Source organism: Montipora foliosa, chromosome 1 (genome assembly GCF_036669935.1).
Source record: "Montipora foliosa isolate CH-2021 chromosome 1, ASM3666993v2, whole genome shotgun sequence".
In the NCBI taxonomy this organism is placed as follows: Eukaryota; Metazoa; Cnidaria; class Anthozoa; order Scleractinia; family Acroporidae; genus Montipora; species Montipora foliosa.
In genome coordinates, this window is record NC_090869.1 from 14,699,447 (window position 1) to 14,715,070 (window position 15,624).

At 40.0% G+C, this 15,624-nt stretch overlaps 2 protein-coding genes across 2 annotated transcripts in view; one reads left to right on the plus strand and one right to left on the minus strand.

The window, feature by feature from the left end:
* Positions 1–374: 374 nt before the first annotated feature.
* On the minus strand, positions 375–10,232 carry LOC137990707 (uncharacterized). The gene is made up of 8 exons (XM_068835824.1): positions 10,147–10,232; positions 9,215–9,295; positions 6,090–6,461; positions 5,090–5,488; positions 4,026–4,064; positions 3,509–3,910; positions 2,502–2,606; positions 375–2,080 (listed from the first exon to the last, which is right to left on the minus strand). Exons 1-8 carry the CDS (start codon positions 10,214–10,216, stop codon positions 1,959–1,961), a joined length of 1,590 nt encoding a protein of 529 aa, XP_068691925.1. The 5' UTR covers positions 10,217–10,232; the 3' UTR covers positions 375–1,958.
* Positions 10,233–11,622: 1,390 nt separating this feature from the next.
* Positions 11,623–15,624, plus strand: part of LOC137990773 (15-hydroxyprostaglandin dehydrogenase [NAD(+)]-like) — a 19,289-nt gene continuing 15,287 nt past the window's right edge. Inside the window, exons 1-2 of the mRNA XM_068835883.1 lie at positions 11,623–12,152; positions 13,034–13,154. Coding sequence (XP_068691984.1) covers positions 12,060–12,152; positions 13,034–13,154 — 214 coding nt within the window. The 5' untranslated portion in view covers positions 11,623–12,059. The remainder of the gene's footprint in view (positions 12,153–13,033; positions 13,155–15,624) is intronic.

Here is a 15,624-nt window from a genome sequence, read left to right on the forward strand (position 1 = left end):
CCGCAAATATGGATTAGCAGAAACTACCAACGTTTCTCTTATGAGTCACAAACTCAGGAAGAAAGCCGTTTGCGATTCTACGGACAATTCACATTATCAAAGGCAGTTTCTGCGAGTTTTGAACAAACGCTTTTGAGCTGGATCGGTCCTGAGTCATTTTATCCCCCGCTTTTTAAGGTAGTTGTGTGTACGTTTGTTTACAATGTTTTGTGAGAACTTCATTTTGTTCACCATCTGCTCGGATTTTGAATATTTACGAATGTATGCAGGGATGTATGTAGCCCAAAAATTAACGATAAATTTTGAAAAAAACATAAGCAGGTATTTAGGTAAACACAGCATTGACAATGAAACTGAACAGATTCTTTTGTTAAAAAAAAAAAATCTTAATGCGGGAAATATCGCAAGTATCGTTCATATGCTGGCGGACGTCTTCGTGGAAAGCATGCGATGCCGTTGTTACCGAGATTTGACCTCTTACCATTTACTTTATAACATTGTTTTTATTCCAATTGGGAAGGCCTTTATATAACGGTGAACCTTCGTGTATATATAACTTTAAACCGCAAATTCGAGAACGATTGTTGCCGTAGATATGCAAATTTGGTCGTATTAATTCAACAGTATGTCAGTCAAGAACATCTGATTCTATAGAATTTGACTCAGAATTTAACTGAGAAAATAGAAGTAAATAGTGCAGGTGGTTTTTAGACAAATGATTGACGATACTGCCAATGGTTACGACAGTGTTTTGACCTGAATTCAATACAAAAATGGAATAAACCGCTATAGAGGAAAAGCTTGATCTTGGGTCTGTAAACGATTCAATGGACCACTAAAAATTTGCTACCAAATCATTATTCTGAATAAATAATGTGACTAAGGAATTGACTCAAGGTGGGTGGAGTCATTATGCGAATTGGAAAGTTGACGTACCAGTGGATTCAATGTGGAGAAGTGAAGAATAGACGAATTCACGCTCCTGAGTGCATCATGGGTAATCAGGGCAAGATGGAGAGAAATTCAAAGGTTTGTGTGGAAGTTCGGATCTAAACAACCGCTTGGCTTTCATGGGATTTGAACACGTAATCTATGGAATACTGATGCAATTATTAAAACAACTGAGCTAAAGAAAATATGATTCAGAACGATAGCAGATTTAAATTGAATTAAAGGCGGATTAAAACGGCAGACGTTTCCCACACAAGAAAAGTGAATAATCTTCATGAGTGTACAAAAAAAAGTATTAAAAGTGTATTTAATTCCCAAACGTACAAATTATATAGTTCTCACGCATGCATGTACAAGGATTACGGAAATTTCACTCATCGTCTTATGTAGTAGAAGGAACCGAAGTTTGACCGAGCTCTCTCTCGTATTTTAATGAAATATAAAAAAAACTTTATATTCTATGTCAAATTAAACTGTCCACAGTCCCCTATTTTCCCGTTTGGTAGCCCCGCGAACGTTTGCGTGCGATCTGGGAGAAGCGACAAAGACACCGAGATTGTAGGGAAAGGAAATTTTTGACAGGCATTGTTTAGCGTGGGAGATGGGAGAAAAAACTAGGCTTATTTCCATTCCTAGAGCTAATGCTCAGGCGGAGTACATCGGAACAAAGATAGCACTTAAAATTGTACTCTAATAGATACCGTATGCCTGTTGTACACGGCTCACGTCTTAAAAAAAGTACGCCTTCGCGAAAAGCCTGTCTCCCCCAATCACTACCCCACTCGGTCGATTTGTCGATCTTCAACTCCAGATCTCGCTCGCTATAGCAAACAAAGGTGAGCGTTACAGAGGCACGCGATCTCGACGATAAAACGAGAAATAGTCGACTGAGAACTGTCAAATGTCAATTGGAAATAATGTATTGGTCTCTCTAAATAACAAGAGTTCTGTGGAAAAAGTTATTTGCATATCCAGTGGTTTCCGTGGGCCCTCTGTTGGTCCATTGATTAACATCTCCCGCAGCTTTTCTTGCAGTTAATTAACATGAAACCTGGATTCTTATAGCATTCTCCTCTTCTGCTCCATGCGTTACAATACCAGTTATTATCCTTGCATCTGAGGTCTGGGCCTTTTTTAAAAGAATGAATAACTGTAATATTAATCTTTTGACTAAAACGGTGCTGAGAAATGGAATGAAATTCATGAAGAACATCACAAAATCTGGCAAATTCTTCGCAAGTACTATATCGCTGTGGTCATTGACCGAATGCATAAATGGCGGCCAAAAATGTATTCTTTTGTTTATGTGCTTATGAGACTCACTAGCCTCGCTCTCAAGCAACCTTTCTTTTGTATTTTGTCCATGCAAACGAGGCTAGTGAGGCTAATTAGCGCCTAAACAAAAGAATGTTTTTTTGGCCACCATTTATGCATTCGGTCTATGAGACTGAAATTTAGTGAAAGCCTGACATATTTTTTCTTACATTCTTTTATTGAATTAGATGCTTAGGAAAACGTTGTTTCCTTGAATAGTAGACTGATTTACTTACATCGATTGCAGCTCTTTTTGCAGTAGCGTAACATGTAACCAGGGTTACTTCGGCAATGCCCCGCCCGCGCCCAAGAGCTGCAGTAAAGGTTGTAATCTCGGCACACTGAAAACACAATAAAGACCTTCAATAGTATATAGATTTAGCCAAGCCTAAAAGCGGGGCTCCCGTGTTATTCATTCTTACAATAAGTTAACCTAGCTTGAGGCTGCGATCCAATCGAAAACCAGTACCTGGTCAGCGGTCAACTTAAAAAACAGCTAACCTCGATGCACTTTAAACTTGAGCCCGTGATATGTTGTCAGCGGATACCTTGTTTCTACAGATGTCAATTAACCATAACATGAATGTCCAATATAAAAGATGTTCCCGTCAAAAAACGCGGATTGCACCACAAACTTTCGCACTGGCAGGATCCTGGCACTGGCATACATGAAGAGGTGGCCGTACGGTCGTATGGAGACCAAAACCAATTTTCTTGCACAGATGCATAGGTTACCTTATTAGGGAGTTAAAGCACGCGACGTTTTTGAGCCGCGGACGGTAACCGGAAATGAACATTTCGCATGCCAGGACAGAAGTGTCTCCCTAATTCTTCTGGGTACGAGATTAGTGTCTCCCAAATTTTTAACCTAATCATCTCTAATAGAGGAAAGATACTTAGCAATATAAAGGTCGTAGTGATAAGACAAGTTAAAAGGGAAAACAGCTCCCTTTCGGTTGTCCTCCGCGGCTCACAAACATCGCATGCTTAAACTCCCTATTTTCTTACCAATGGTGCTCCACTAAAAAGAGGAATTTACTGAGTTTTGCTCATTCTGTCGAACATTCTAGCTTTCGTTAATAATCATTGTGCGAATTCATGAATCCCTGACAGCTTATTGACCCCTGAGACCTTATGAAACTTTAAAGAAGAAACTATTGACACGCCTTTTTTTCGTATAGATAGTCAAAACGGTTGATATTTAGCAACTAACGCTTAAATTCTAGTGTTCCGTGAGGCTTACCTGGTGGACGCGTTGTTTTAGGTTTCGGTGGGGTTGAGGGAGGAAGCGTATTGGGTGTGGGAGGGGTATTCGGAGAAGGAGGGGTATTAGGAGTGGGAGTGGTATCAGGTGTACGGGGGGTATTAGAGGGCGGAGGTGTATTTGGAGGGGGAGGGGTATTAGGTATAGGAGGGGTATTTGGTGGAGAGGGTGTGTTTGGATGCGGAGGGGTATCAGGTATTGGAGGGGTATTAGAAGGCGGAGGTGTGTTTGGAGGGGGAGGGGTATCTGGTATAGGAGGGGTATTAGGCGGAGGAGGTGTGTTTGGAGGGGGAGGGGTATTAGGTATAGGAGGGGTGTTTGGGGGTAAGGTTGGCCTTATGGGTCGCTTGGTCTGGAAATCCATCAGCACTCCCTGGCCGTCTGAAATGACAAGTGAATGGAATAGTATAAGAGAATAAAGGAAAAGCAGCTCCTATTATGTACCAAAACAAGGAAATTTAATTAATTTGTATCTGTTACTATATAAAATACACACCTTTGTCACAATTCATCTTGAAGTGGTATGGTTTTACACCTTAGGATATAGAAGCATAAGATACAGAAAATGGTAAATAATTAATATAACACGAGGTCAAAGTTTGAAAGCATTGTTGCTACGCTCGTGCAAATAGAAAAGACGATGAGTCCTTCTAAATTTGAATTTGAACAGGTTTTGCTCAGTGATGCAAGGTGAACTGTAGCACAACTCAAAGTATTGTTAGCTCAGGCCATACCATATCACCGGGAGCTTCGTACCCCACCCACCCTTTGCGCATAGAGTGTGGGTTCTTGAAAGTGTTACTATGATCAAAAAACCATTTTCTTTTTTTCTTCAGCTTTTAAAAGCATGTTCGCTTAACAACTGATTTGAGCTTTGGTTTTTATCCAAAGGCTGTTTATTTTGATTGTAAGGTTTGGATTTCACGGTCGGCCATTACTCACGTTCAAACCTGACCGATTGCACCTCAGAGGGTTGGATCTAGGGAAAAGTGACGTCATTTACTTACTAGCTTAAAATTCCAGCGTGTAAACGCAACTTATTATATATGCAAAACACGAGTTCAAAAAATTTGAAAGCCCGAAACTCCCGTGCTGCATATTAATTCAGCCGCGTACACGCGCATTGTATTTTTAAACAATTGAGTCTTTGACGTCATGTTAATAATGGCGGATAACAAAATTCCAGTTACAATAAACAAGTGTCTTTTTAAAATCGGAACTTAAAACTTTGGTCACTTAGTGTTTAGTTAACATAGTTTTGAAATCCAAAGAAACTGAGGAATTATTTTTTGGTCATAGTAGCACTTTAACACCCTACAGAATTTCATAACCAAGGGTCGTGAAACGGGGCCTGCAGTTTATAGCCCTTATCCAAGAAGGTTTACAGTCCTAAAGAGCTGGGTATCAAGAGAGTAAATTCTCAGTAGCATCGTCCATTGACTGAGGGGATGAATGATTAATGAGATGGACCAGTGAAAGTTAAATGAAAAAGAAAAGAAAAATCGTAAACGAGAGAGAGAAGGGGGAAAAAAGTATTTAAAAAAAGTAAACTGCACAGACCTGATCTGGCATCGCATCTTTTCAGGAATTTATTTTGACAAGGAAAAATCTCCTTCAAAAATCCATAAAGAACGTGATCATAAGACTCCAGTTCTGCTCGCGTGTTGATATGATTGTGGATGCCATTCGGCGGATTTTGTTCATCGTTGCAATCAAAGTAACTCTGAGCTCCTTCTGCGAGATATTCCCTGTCTGTTGACATGGCGTAAGTGTTCCTCCACTTCGTCCCGCTCCTTTTAAGGTAGTTGTATCGCTGGCTCAGCCTGGCATCAAAGCTTGGAATGGCGCCGTTTGATGCGACACCCAGGTTATGTAATCCGTGAACAAACTCGTGCAAGAATATATCCTCTCTTGAATAGCGGTCTCCTCTTTTGTAACACAAGATGTTTTCCTCTCCACCTACAAAAGTACCAACGATACACTTATTAATTGCTTTGACTGAGAGTTACTTCTCATTTGGAATGCGACCTCGTTCTTAGAAAGTTGCGAAAAAGAGAGATATAGAGAGCTATCTCTGAACCTTCAAGCGCAATTTACCAGAAAATCTCAGAGTAATGACGATTTTTACAAAGAATGTAAGAGCTCATTAGTGCTTTTGCCACCCACGATTGTATCAGTTTTTGACGAATTAACTTGCTCGTTATTAAAGTTAAAAGGCTTAAAATTGGAAATTTCTCTACTTCTAACACGTTCATTTACCGATTGAAGTCAATTTGTAAATAGCATAATGCCTTGTGTCAGCAAACTCGTATGCTAATGAGACGAAATTTAGACAATGACGTCAGCAACGATTTGCCCGTAGTGACAAGCACAGTGGTCCAGCGCAAAATACACCTGCCACTAAAGAAAGATTATTATTTCGGGATTTTGTTTCAATCTGCCCAATTTGTATAGCACATGTTCGGCGATATAAGCCTGAGACTGTGGCTGCTATTACAAAGACGATTTCATCTCCGATTAAAAAACTCCTATTGAATTCCTAGGTTTACTTTTTTCGTACACGTAGAGATAGGGTGTGTTAGAGTCGCTCCCAGACCCCTTGCCCGCTGGTTCCACCAACTTCCAAGCCAAGAATGTTCAGGGATACTTGTTACCCCTTCACTATGCGCAATCACTCCAGCTCTCCCTCGCCGCTTGTAAAACCAACTTCGGATATCCTGACGATCTGCGAATAGGAACACAACCACATAGCAAGCTCTGCGGAGTGCGTCGTCCTGGGCCCGACTGGAACTTATGATGGGAATACCGTACGCATGCAAATACTTCCGGTAAAATGGTTTCAGGTCATATTCACGGCGAACCGACGATGGCACACCAGTCACTCTTTGACATTCCCATGTGTTTAATGGCTGACCCAGCTTTGGCTTCGGCCCTGAGAAAAATAATTTGACATCTTGGTATGTTTGTATGGCGCGATAAAACGTGACAAAAAAACTTGTTGTCACTAACTAAAAAGCTTTGTTTCAGTTGTAAAGGCGCTGCTACACTGTGAAATGTTTGGTGCAACTTGTCTCGCAATGTTTTGGCGACATTGTGGCGGGACAAGTTGCACGAAACATTTCACAGTGTAACATACCTCCCTCCTTTTCTTATGATGTTGTTGTCATGCTAATTAGTAAGGATTTACATAAGAGAAGCAGTGAGGTTTCTATCAAAACGAGGTCAACTCCAGCCTCACTTTCATTCACAGGCCAGGTAACTATGCACACAACTGTAAAATGGACTATTGCGGAGGACGTGAGCGCACAAAGGTGAAGTTGAAATTCGGCACGAGTTGCTTCTTTATGATAGTGGTATTAATAACAAATATCGTCACCTTCACTTAGGAGCCCATCACACGGAGCGTGCAACTTCCATACAGCGTCTGTGAAATGGCGTTTTCACAAGTAAGGTTATTTCTAGATACGCCTTTCCCGCGAATTAGTTTTCAAAAGCCAATCAGAAGCGGTGCATAATTAATAACAGTTTATTATTAATTATGCAAACGCCGTTGCACGAAAATAGGTAAGTTGCACACTCCGGGTGATGGGTTCCTGCTTCACGTAATAATTAGGGAGCTTACGCAAGGCCGACGCCGACGCCAACGAGAACTTTGTCTAAAAATATTATTTCCTGTTATTGTAATAACTTCGTTCTAACCCCATGTCGTTCGGAATGGAAAGTGTGAATCAACATTACAGGAATAAAGTTGGCATGAATTGTGTGGTTGTTTGGGGAGAAAGTTAAAAATAGTTGGTGATGTTCTCACGACCTCTACACAACCTGAAATTTGATAAATTCACGTCGTTGTTAGTACGAGTAGGGCAAAGAAATGTACCAAGATGAAAAACGCACGTGCAGGGCGGGCAAAGTTTTAGGTTTTGCCCATTAGAGCTATTAGGGAGCTTAAGATCTACGACGACGACGTCGACGAAAACGCCACAAAACAATGATATCATTGGTTAAAAGAGCATAAATAATCGTGCTGTACGTGCAGCACGGATTTTAGCTCATATTTTTGCGGTTCTCTGCATGACGACGACGTGAAATCACTAAATTTTAGGTTTTGACGACAACGTGAGCATGCAACAGAGAATCTTTCATTCTCTATTTACAGTCTGAAACCGCTCGTACCAATTTATTTTTCGGATACTTCGCCCACATTGTACGAAGTGAACGAGGTGGAATAATTGCGAAAGACTTTTACTAGAGCGAAGTTCTATTTTGAGGTGACGTTTTCGTCGACGTCGCCGTCGTAGATCTCAAGGTCCCTATTGTCTCATGGCGTTCTCGTAGCCGTCGTCGTTGTACTTGCGTAAGCTCCCTAATGTTGCTGATAAGACCTCAGGAAGTGTAAGCAAAGACCGTAAAAAAATTGCTCTGCACGTACTTTAATATATTTATTGGATTAACTGTTGCCGGAATGCCCCGCCACCTTTAGTTTACGTTAGGCAGTGCTCTTTGAAGAACGAGTAAGGGCCCATCATGGTTAAACGAACGCCTAGGCAAATGTTGGAAGCAGAAACAAAGTTTTGCGGAAGTCACTTTCGAATCCACTCCCATTCTCGTCACCAGAGCCTCGGATCGACAGAAGGCTCTGGGAAACTCTTTGTAGGGGAACATGCGCCGTGGCCGGGGTTCTTATAGGCAAAAATGGCTATTTGAACCTTACGGCTCCTGCTCATTCTTCGTGCTAACGTGAATACACCAATTAGAGACGCTTTTGATTGTTCTTCACGGACACCAATGAGAAGACACTGTTTCAGGGTTCCCCAGAGCTCTTCTCTCCCTCAATCAAGAGAAGAGGTCTGGGGTCCAAATATTGCAAGGAACTAGGAACAAGAGACCAGACTCTCCCGTCCAGATTTCCGCCTGACGTGAGCATGCGTGTGCTTTCCCAACAAATTATTGTTAAACGGTCTGTTCCAACGTCTTCAAATCCGATCCAGTTATTATTTTAGAGAACAAAGAAAATGTTGAAGCGATGTTGAATGAAAGTTTAAATCGGTTTAAATCTGATTGAACGCGTTTCAACAAGCTTAAATATTTTGTTACCCTGTCAACAATATTGAGCGACCTTTTCAACTGAACGCATCTCACATGTTTTTTTTCAACAGTGTTGAATGCACGTTGAAGAAAATGTTAAAGCCGTTTAAATAAGTGACAGGTTAAGTTCTACAGTAAAACGTTCATTTTCTATCTTCAATCTTCACTTAAGACCGTTCATACAAAGGCAGTTCGGTGTAATTGGATACTTCGACCATATACAGTGTATTGCACATCATAAACGTTCGCGAACATTACCGCACATTTTCTTGAGAGGCCGACCGCTGTCGAAGGCAACCCAAAGGCTCCTTTTTGCTTCTACTGTTGAAGCAAAGGTGTGCGCCACTCTAATCACGTTGGGTGCAACTTATTATTGTCGCTTCACGCTGAGCAAATTCAAAACCGCAGCAGCTTCTCGTATTTTAATACCCTGGGTGCCAGAGGTTTTTCTTGCGCTGTTTCCGGTGTTGGTCATGTCTCTGTTGCGACCCGCGCGAAAAATTGCCGTTAAAATTACCGCGCGAAATTACCGGGTGCCGCGCGCGAGAAAAAACCTCTGGTACCCAGCATTGTATTTTAATCATCATAAGTCAAACATACCTAGCATGAAATGGGCTCCTCCTTTATCAAATTCTTCCGTCGATAAAATACTATACTCAGAAAAATTTGTTGGCACAGGACCTGCTAAGAATGTTGAAAAAAAATAGATTAGCTAAAAGTGAACTTAACATCCAACCCGTCTTTGTTCACTTACCTTCTGTTTGAAAGACGGATTAACAATACATGTATATGTCAGCGGACAAATGTCTTTCACTTCTGACTGAATAGCAAAAGCCATGCGAAATTTATGCCGCGGCACTCGATGAGGTTACCCAGATAACAGACTTAAAATTGGGCTTGCATGAGTGGTGCACCGATTGATGAGTCCAGCAAGTACTCCTCTCAGCTTTCCTCAAATCACAATAACATTCGAGGTGCGAAGAGCCGAAAGCTTTTATGTATGCGTCTGAGCCTTTTCCAGCAAGGTGCGTGTTGACTTAAAACGGCGGTGATTGCCAAACGCAGCGGTGGTTGTGCGCATTGCATTCTCCTCTCATGTTTTCCGTGTAAAAGGTTGTATTTAATTAATATGATAACCGTGCTAATGTTTCATGACCTTGATTATCTTTCCTTCTTCTCTAATCAAGTTGTGAGGATTCGCCGATAAATCGCGCAAGAAACCGCTTTTTTGGGGGGAATCAAGTCGTTCACGTACATTTAGCTTTTCCTTTCATTTTCCCTCGTAAAGAAAAAAAAAACAGGAGCGGAAAAGGTTACTACAGAATTAAAAAGAATATTACCTACGTTTTGTTTTGCCCTACCTCTCGCATCAAAAGCCTTTCCCATTTCTTTCGTGCTTCCTGTTCGATCTCTTACTTGAGAAGGACTGATTTTCCTTCGTGCCTTTTAATTAATTTTACCTAAGCTGACGAATTTTACAAACGGAATTTGCCAAAAAAAATATCACTTCTGGATTAACAGGAAGATCTTACCTCTGACATAAGCACCATAAGTTCCTTGAATAAAAGAACAGACCAACAAAGCAATTACGAAGACCAACATTATTGCTTACTTTCAGTTACTTTACTCTGCCAATACTCCAAGTTGCTGGTTCTGCCCACATTATGACGTCATTAATGTCTGGCAAGGGTCACCGACCTGACATTTCACGGAAATGCGAAACAACAGCATTTGTTACACCATCGACACCACAATTAATTATTGAGCTATTGAAACATTTAAGACCATTTAGCACTTTCGTTGAAGCAAATTGTTATTTAAAACTTTATAAACTATTTATTAGCGATCAGTATCGGCGATGTATACAATAAGGAATGAGGCTAAATAACGTGAAGCTCCTCAGGGGGCCCCCCGGAGTCAGGGGGAATGACCGAGGAAAGCTTTATGCCCCGTTATGTTTCCTATGTTCCAGGCTTTCGGATAAAGGACGAGAAAGAGGAAGCAGGGACTGCGGAGCCCGGCAAGGAGGGGGGTGGGGGGGGGGGGGGGGTTGGTGGGGCCTTCAAAATAAAATAAATTAAAAATTACAAATAATTAAACCACCCCCCCCCCCCCCCCCTTCCAATGCAAAATACCTCTTATCGTCCCCGGGAAGCGTGCTCGGGAAGAAAACTCGAATGAGAACTTAGAAAAAAATAGAGCTTCCCGTAAGTTTCTTCTCTCGTTCCGATTAAACCGAAAGCCTTAACAATCTTTTCAGTTTTGGATGACTGACAGCTCAGACAGAGGTCAGGTATGTTAAAGTCACCATTTTGCACATTCAAATATTGCACTACCAAACAATTACTTCATTTTTTGATCATTAAACCCCGCGGTGCCCGGGAATCGCAAGTATGGCCTGATTATCTTGGGGAGTTTAAAAACAACGACGAAGGCCCGGTTATTAGACCTGACATCGATTTTAAAACGGTTTACTTTCTATGGTGTTTCGTTTCGAGTTTTGGGTACTTCGTTTTCGAGTTTTAGATGTAAACAAACATCACGCCTGGGTTATCCTTGATTAAGCCAATAGTTCTTGTGGCAATCTCGCTCCTTTTATAGTGCAGAATCGTAACCCCTTTAAACAAGTGCGATGTTGTTCGTGTACTGATTTGTCTTGCGCTATGCAAAACTAATTTCTCTGAGCAAAACCTCAGGCCTCAGGGTGCGTCACCGGAAGCGGAAAGATATCTCGTGGCCAAGCATTGATTGACAGATCACAGGATGTGCTAGCTGGAACAGAGCTCGTTTCTGTCTGTGTGTTGTTGGCCATGCAAAGCTCGAAGCCAAAAGCCACCTCGGTTCTAAGGTCTAAAAAATGCGTGTTCATGTACTCTTATTTGGAAAAGTGATTCAGTGCCAGGCTATGTAACTCGGTCCAAGGGTCATCCCTCTTCTCCCATAGTTACCCTGGCAACGAGGCTGAATATTAAGTGCGGGAAAACGTGTATTTTCTTCTAATCAGCTAAAAAAAAAAAGTCGCGAAACACTTCTTAGTCAATCAGCTCAGTGCAATCCTCATTGAATTTACTTTCGTGTGCTTCTCGTCGTTAAATTGGAAAGTATTGAGTAAAGAACGAAGCATTAAGGTCTTTGCAAAGTATAAACAGTATAAATGCTTATGCAAATCTCTGGTGTCTACGAAATAATTTTGAAGGATTTTTCCGACTTTTGATGCCACGGTGTTTGATAATGTAAAAGGATTATAGCTTTCTTTTGAAAGCTCAAACAATTAACTTACTGTCAAACTGTTTTCTCCGGACAGATTTAACTGACAGCTTGCGCACACAGATATATGCAAATAGTTTCAGTCACAATGAGCATCTGCATCCAAACTGAAGTGGTTCAAGTGAAGTGTTGACGACTTGAAATTTATAGTTCCTGTGATATATTCTTAAAAAAAAAAATGAAGATTGAAGGCACTGTAGCCTTAGTAACTGGAGGCGCATCTGGAATTGGAAAAGCAACTTGCCGGAAGCTTTTGCAAAAAGGCGCAAAGGTTGGTGAATCATATTTCAGTAAACAAAATCATTGGACAACTGAAGATAACTGGGATCAGCTTAGTATTAAATGATTTATTAATTACACGCTAAAACATTTTGATCAGGAAACAAACTCTTCTAATCACTGACTAAAATTGCAATCGTTGCTTGATACAAATGGTTTGGAATTGATCCTTTAAATGTTTACTTAATTAAACAACTGGGAAGAAAGAAATCATTTCAACTAGCATCAACACTGAAGAATTGCACGCATTTCTGTTTAACAGCAAGAACCCCAAATCTAAGGTAGTTTTCGAACAGAGTGAATAATGCAAAATTTGTACCTTTGAGCTCTAGAAAGAATTAGCCGGCTGAAGAAATGTCAATGATGTTAAAACGTTATGATTTCTCAACCATTAAATCGTTCGTCACCCGCTTACCTTATTTAAATTTCATTTTGATACATCAAAAGCTGGTATAGTGGTAATGCATTTTTATGATTTGTCTTCATGCTTATGCAATAATATGCAATTTTAATCAGGGAATAGCTAAAAATACATAAAGAATAAGGAGTAATTTTGCTTGGTTACGAAAGAATGTTTCATCGCTTTTACTTTTATTGTTTACTTTGATTATTGTAAAAACAACGGCTATGCTCGGAAAGACTTAGTAATTGTGGTGACTTGAATACAAACAAACATCGTTTCAGTGGAGAAGGAAATGTTGTTTTTAATATTTTGAGTCGTTCAAAAGTTAATATGAAGCGTTGCTCCTCGAAACCGGCAACTGAGGATGAACAAATCAGTAAGATGATGGGTTAACTTTTTGTCCTAGTTTAATAATTATTGAAGTGCAGACAGAAATCTAGTTACTGAATATCGTGTCTTCTTTTAATTAGGTTGTCTTCCTGGACTTAAACAAAACAGCTTGTGAAGAAACAAAGAAAAAGTTTGACATTGACTACCCAGGACAGGCTAAGTTTGGCTTCTGTGACGTCACTTCGAAGGATCAGCTGGAAGGTTGCTGGCTATCTTATTTAGTTCTACGCTTTGAATATATATGGGGCGCCGATTGTAAATAAATTATTTACCTCGATATTCTCAATATTTTCATTATATAATAAATAGCATTTTTTGATATGATACCATACTTTATTATTTGATATAATAAATCCTGATTTCAAATCATTCGTTTATTATTTGATGTAAGAAATCCTGATTTCAAATCATGTGTTTATGATTTGATATAATAAATCATGGTTTCATATCATGCGTCTATAATTTGAAATCACGACTTCATGATTTAAATCTAACTTTTAGATTTGATATCAGAGAAATCATGATTTAACTTAATAAGTTTGATTTAACTTAATACCTAATCGGTGCTAGCGAGTACATGTGACAAGTCACACGATCATCTATTGCGCGGGAAAACACAAGCATGTCGGATGAACTTTCAAGGTCAATTGCTTCTGCCGTATCCCACGCAGTTCAAAGGGCGGTCGATGAGGCTCTATCACGTCTTCCAAGTCAGGGAGTCACTTCAAGCTCCACCTCAAGCTCCACCTCGACCACCACATCGAGCTACAATTCAAATTCTCAAGAGGTACGTACATGTGCTGGCCGACAAACGGTCATTGTGTTCGTCTGGAATCTCGTGTGTTATTTAATACTGAATATTTGGCCATTTTCATATTTCCTGTCTTACTGTAATGTTTGATGCAGGTTTCTGTGGTTTGCATGTTGTTCCAGCAGCTCAATAAAAGTTGAGTTTGGAACAGAAATCCCCCGCCTTTTACACATTGTATTTTCTCACCGTTGCATGCGCCTCAACGACTTGAAACGAAAACTTGCAGCTTGTCATAACTAACTTCCGGTTAATTGGCAACTATCAACAAAGTCACGCAACGGTGAGAAAATACAATGTGTAAAAGGCGGGGGATTTCTGTTCCAAACGCAACTTTTATTGAACTGCTGGAACAACATGCAATCCACAGAAACCAGCATCAAACACTACAGTAAGACAGGAAATATGAAAATGGCCAAATATTCAGTATTAAATAACACACGAGATTCCAGACGAACACAATGACCGTTTGTCGGCCAGCACATGTACGTACCTCTTGAGAATTTGAATTGGAGCTCGATGTGGTGGTCGAGGTCGAGCTTGAGGTGGAGCTTGAACTGGTTGAAGTGACTCCCTGATTTGGAAGACGTGATAGAGCCTCATCGACCGCCCTTTGAACTGCCTGGGATTGCCTGGGATATGGCAGAAGCAATTGACCTTGAAAATTCATCCGACATGTTTGTGTTTTCCCGCGCAATAGATGATCGTGTGACTTGTCACATGTACTCGCTCGCGCCGATTAGGTATTAAGTTAAATCATACTTATTAAGTTAAACCATGATTTCTCTGATATCAAATCTAAAAGTTAGATTTAAATCATGAAGTCGTGATTTCAAATCATAGACGCATGATATGAAACCAGGATTTATTATATCAAATCATAAACACATGATTTGAAATCAGGATTTCTTACATCAAATAATAAACGACTGATTTGAAATCAGGATGTATTATATCAATTAATGAAGTATGATGTCATATCAAAAAAACGTATTTATTAAATGATGAAAAAAGTATTCTTTCATACGTCCCTCTGGCCTCGCTTTTGTAGTGTGCTTTCTTGTTAGAATAGATCGCCACGAGATATAATAAATATCTCGTTAAACTCGCTTTCTCGTTCCCGAGCATTAATATTCAGTTGGGACATCGATTCAGACACTAATAATATACATGAAAAAATTACTCAGCTCTGATTTAATGGCTAACAAAGACTGAAATTACAAGTTCACAGTTGAATGACTTTTGACAAATCAACCAATCAGTTCAATGAACTTTGTAGAAAATTAAAGCACGCGCGGTCAAAATTTCACTTTGTGGATTTGTCTTCCTTTTTTTCCCCAAGCGGCCATGTAATGTTATGTTTATTATAGAGGTATTGATGAAATGTCTAGAGTTAAAAAAAACTGGTTTTACTCAATTTCGAAATGATGAAAAAGTGCTTACCACCAACCGCTAAAACACGCTTGTTGTGTAATGTGAAACAAGATATGAAAGCTATGAAAAAGAAAACATGATAATGTAAAATTGTGCAAAAAAAATGTTAATGTAGTAGAGAAGAATTATATTAAAGCACAAAAGTATCTTACAATGAAGAGGAAGCTCACGCTTTATTGGCTAATCGTGTTCGTTACCATGACGACACCTATATTCTCACATGCGCAAGATAAAAATTATACGATCACTGCGCGCGGTGAAGATATGATTTTTTAGAAAAAGGAGAAATCCTGGCATTTCATCAGTATCTATATAATAAATGTATTTATTTATTATTCGTGCCAGGAGGCAGTGCGGCACAGTGTTAGGAAGCTTGCTATGACATCAGGAGTTCTCGGGTTCAAGACTAGTTCTGACCACTGTTTAACT

Excerpts from the sequence above, each read along its gene's own strand:
- LOC137990707 (XM_068835824.1), bottom strand. The coding sequence starts at position 10,216 with ATGTTGGTCTTCGTAATTGCTTTGTTGGTCTGTTCTTTTATTCAAGGA. Across the intron at positions 3,911-4,025 it reads CAAGATGAATTGTGACAAAG|ACGGCCAGGGAGTGCTGATG; the intron begins GTGTGTATTTTA and ends TTGTCATTTCAG. Across the intron at positions 2,607-3,508 it reads TAAAACAACGCGTCCACCAG|TGTGCCGAGATTACAACCTT; the intron begins GTAAGCCTCACG and ends TTGTGTTTTCAG.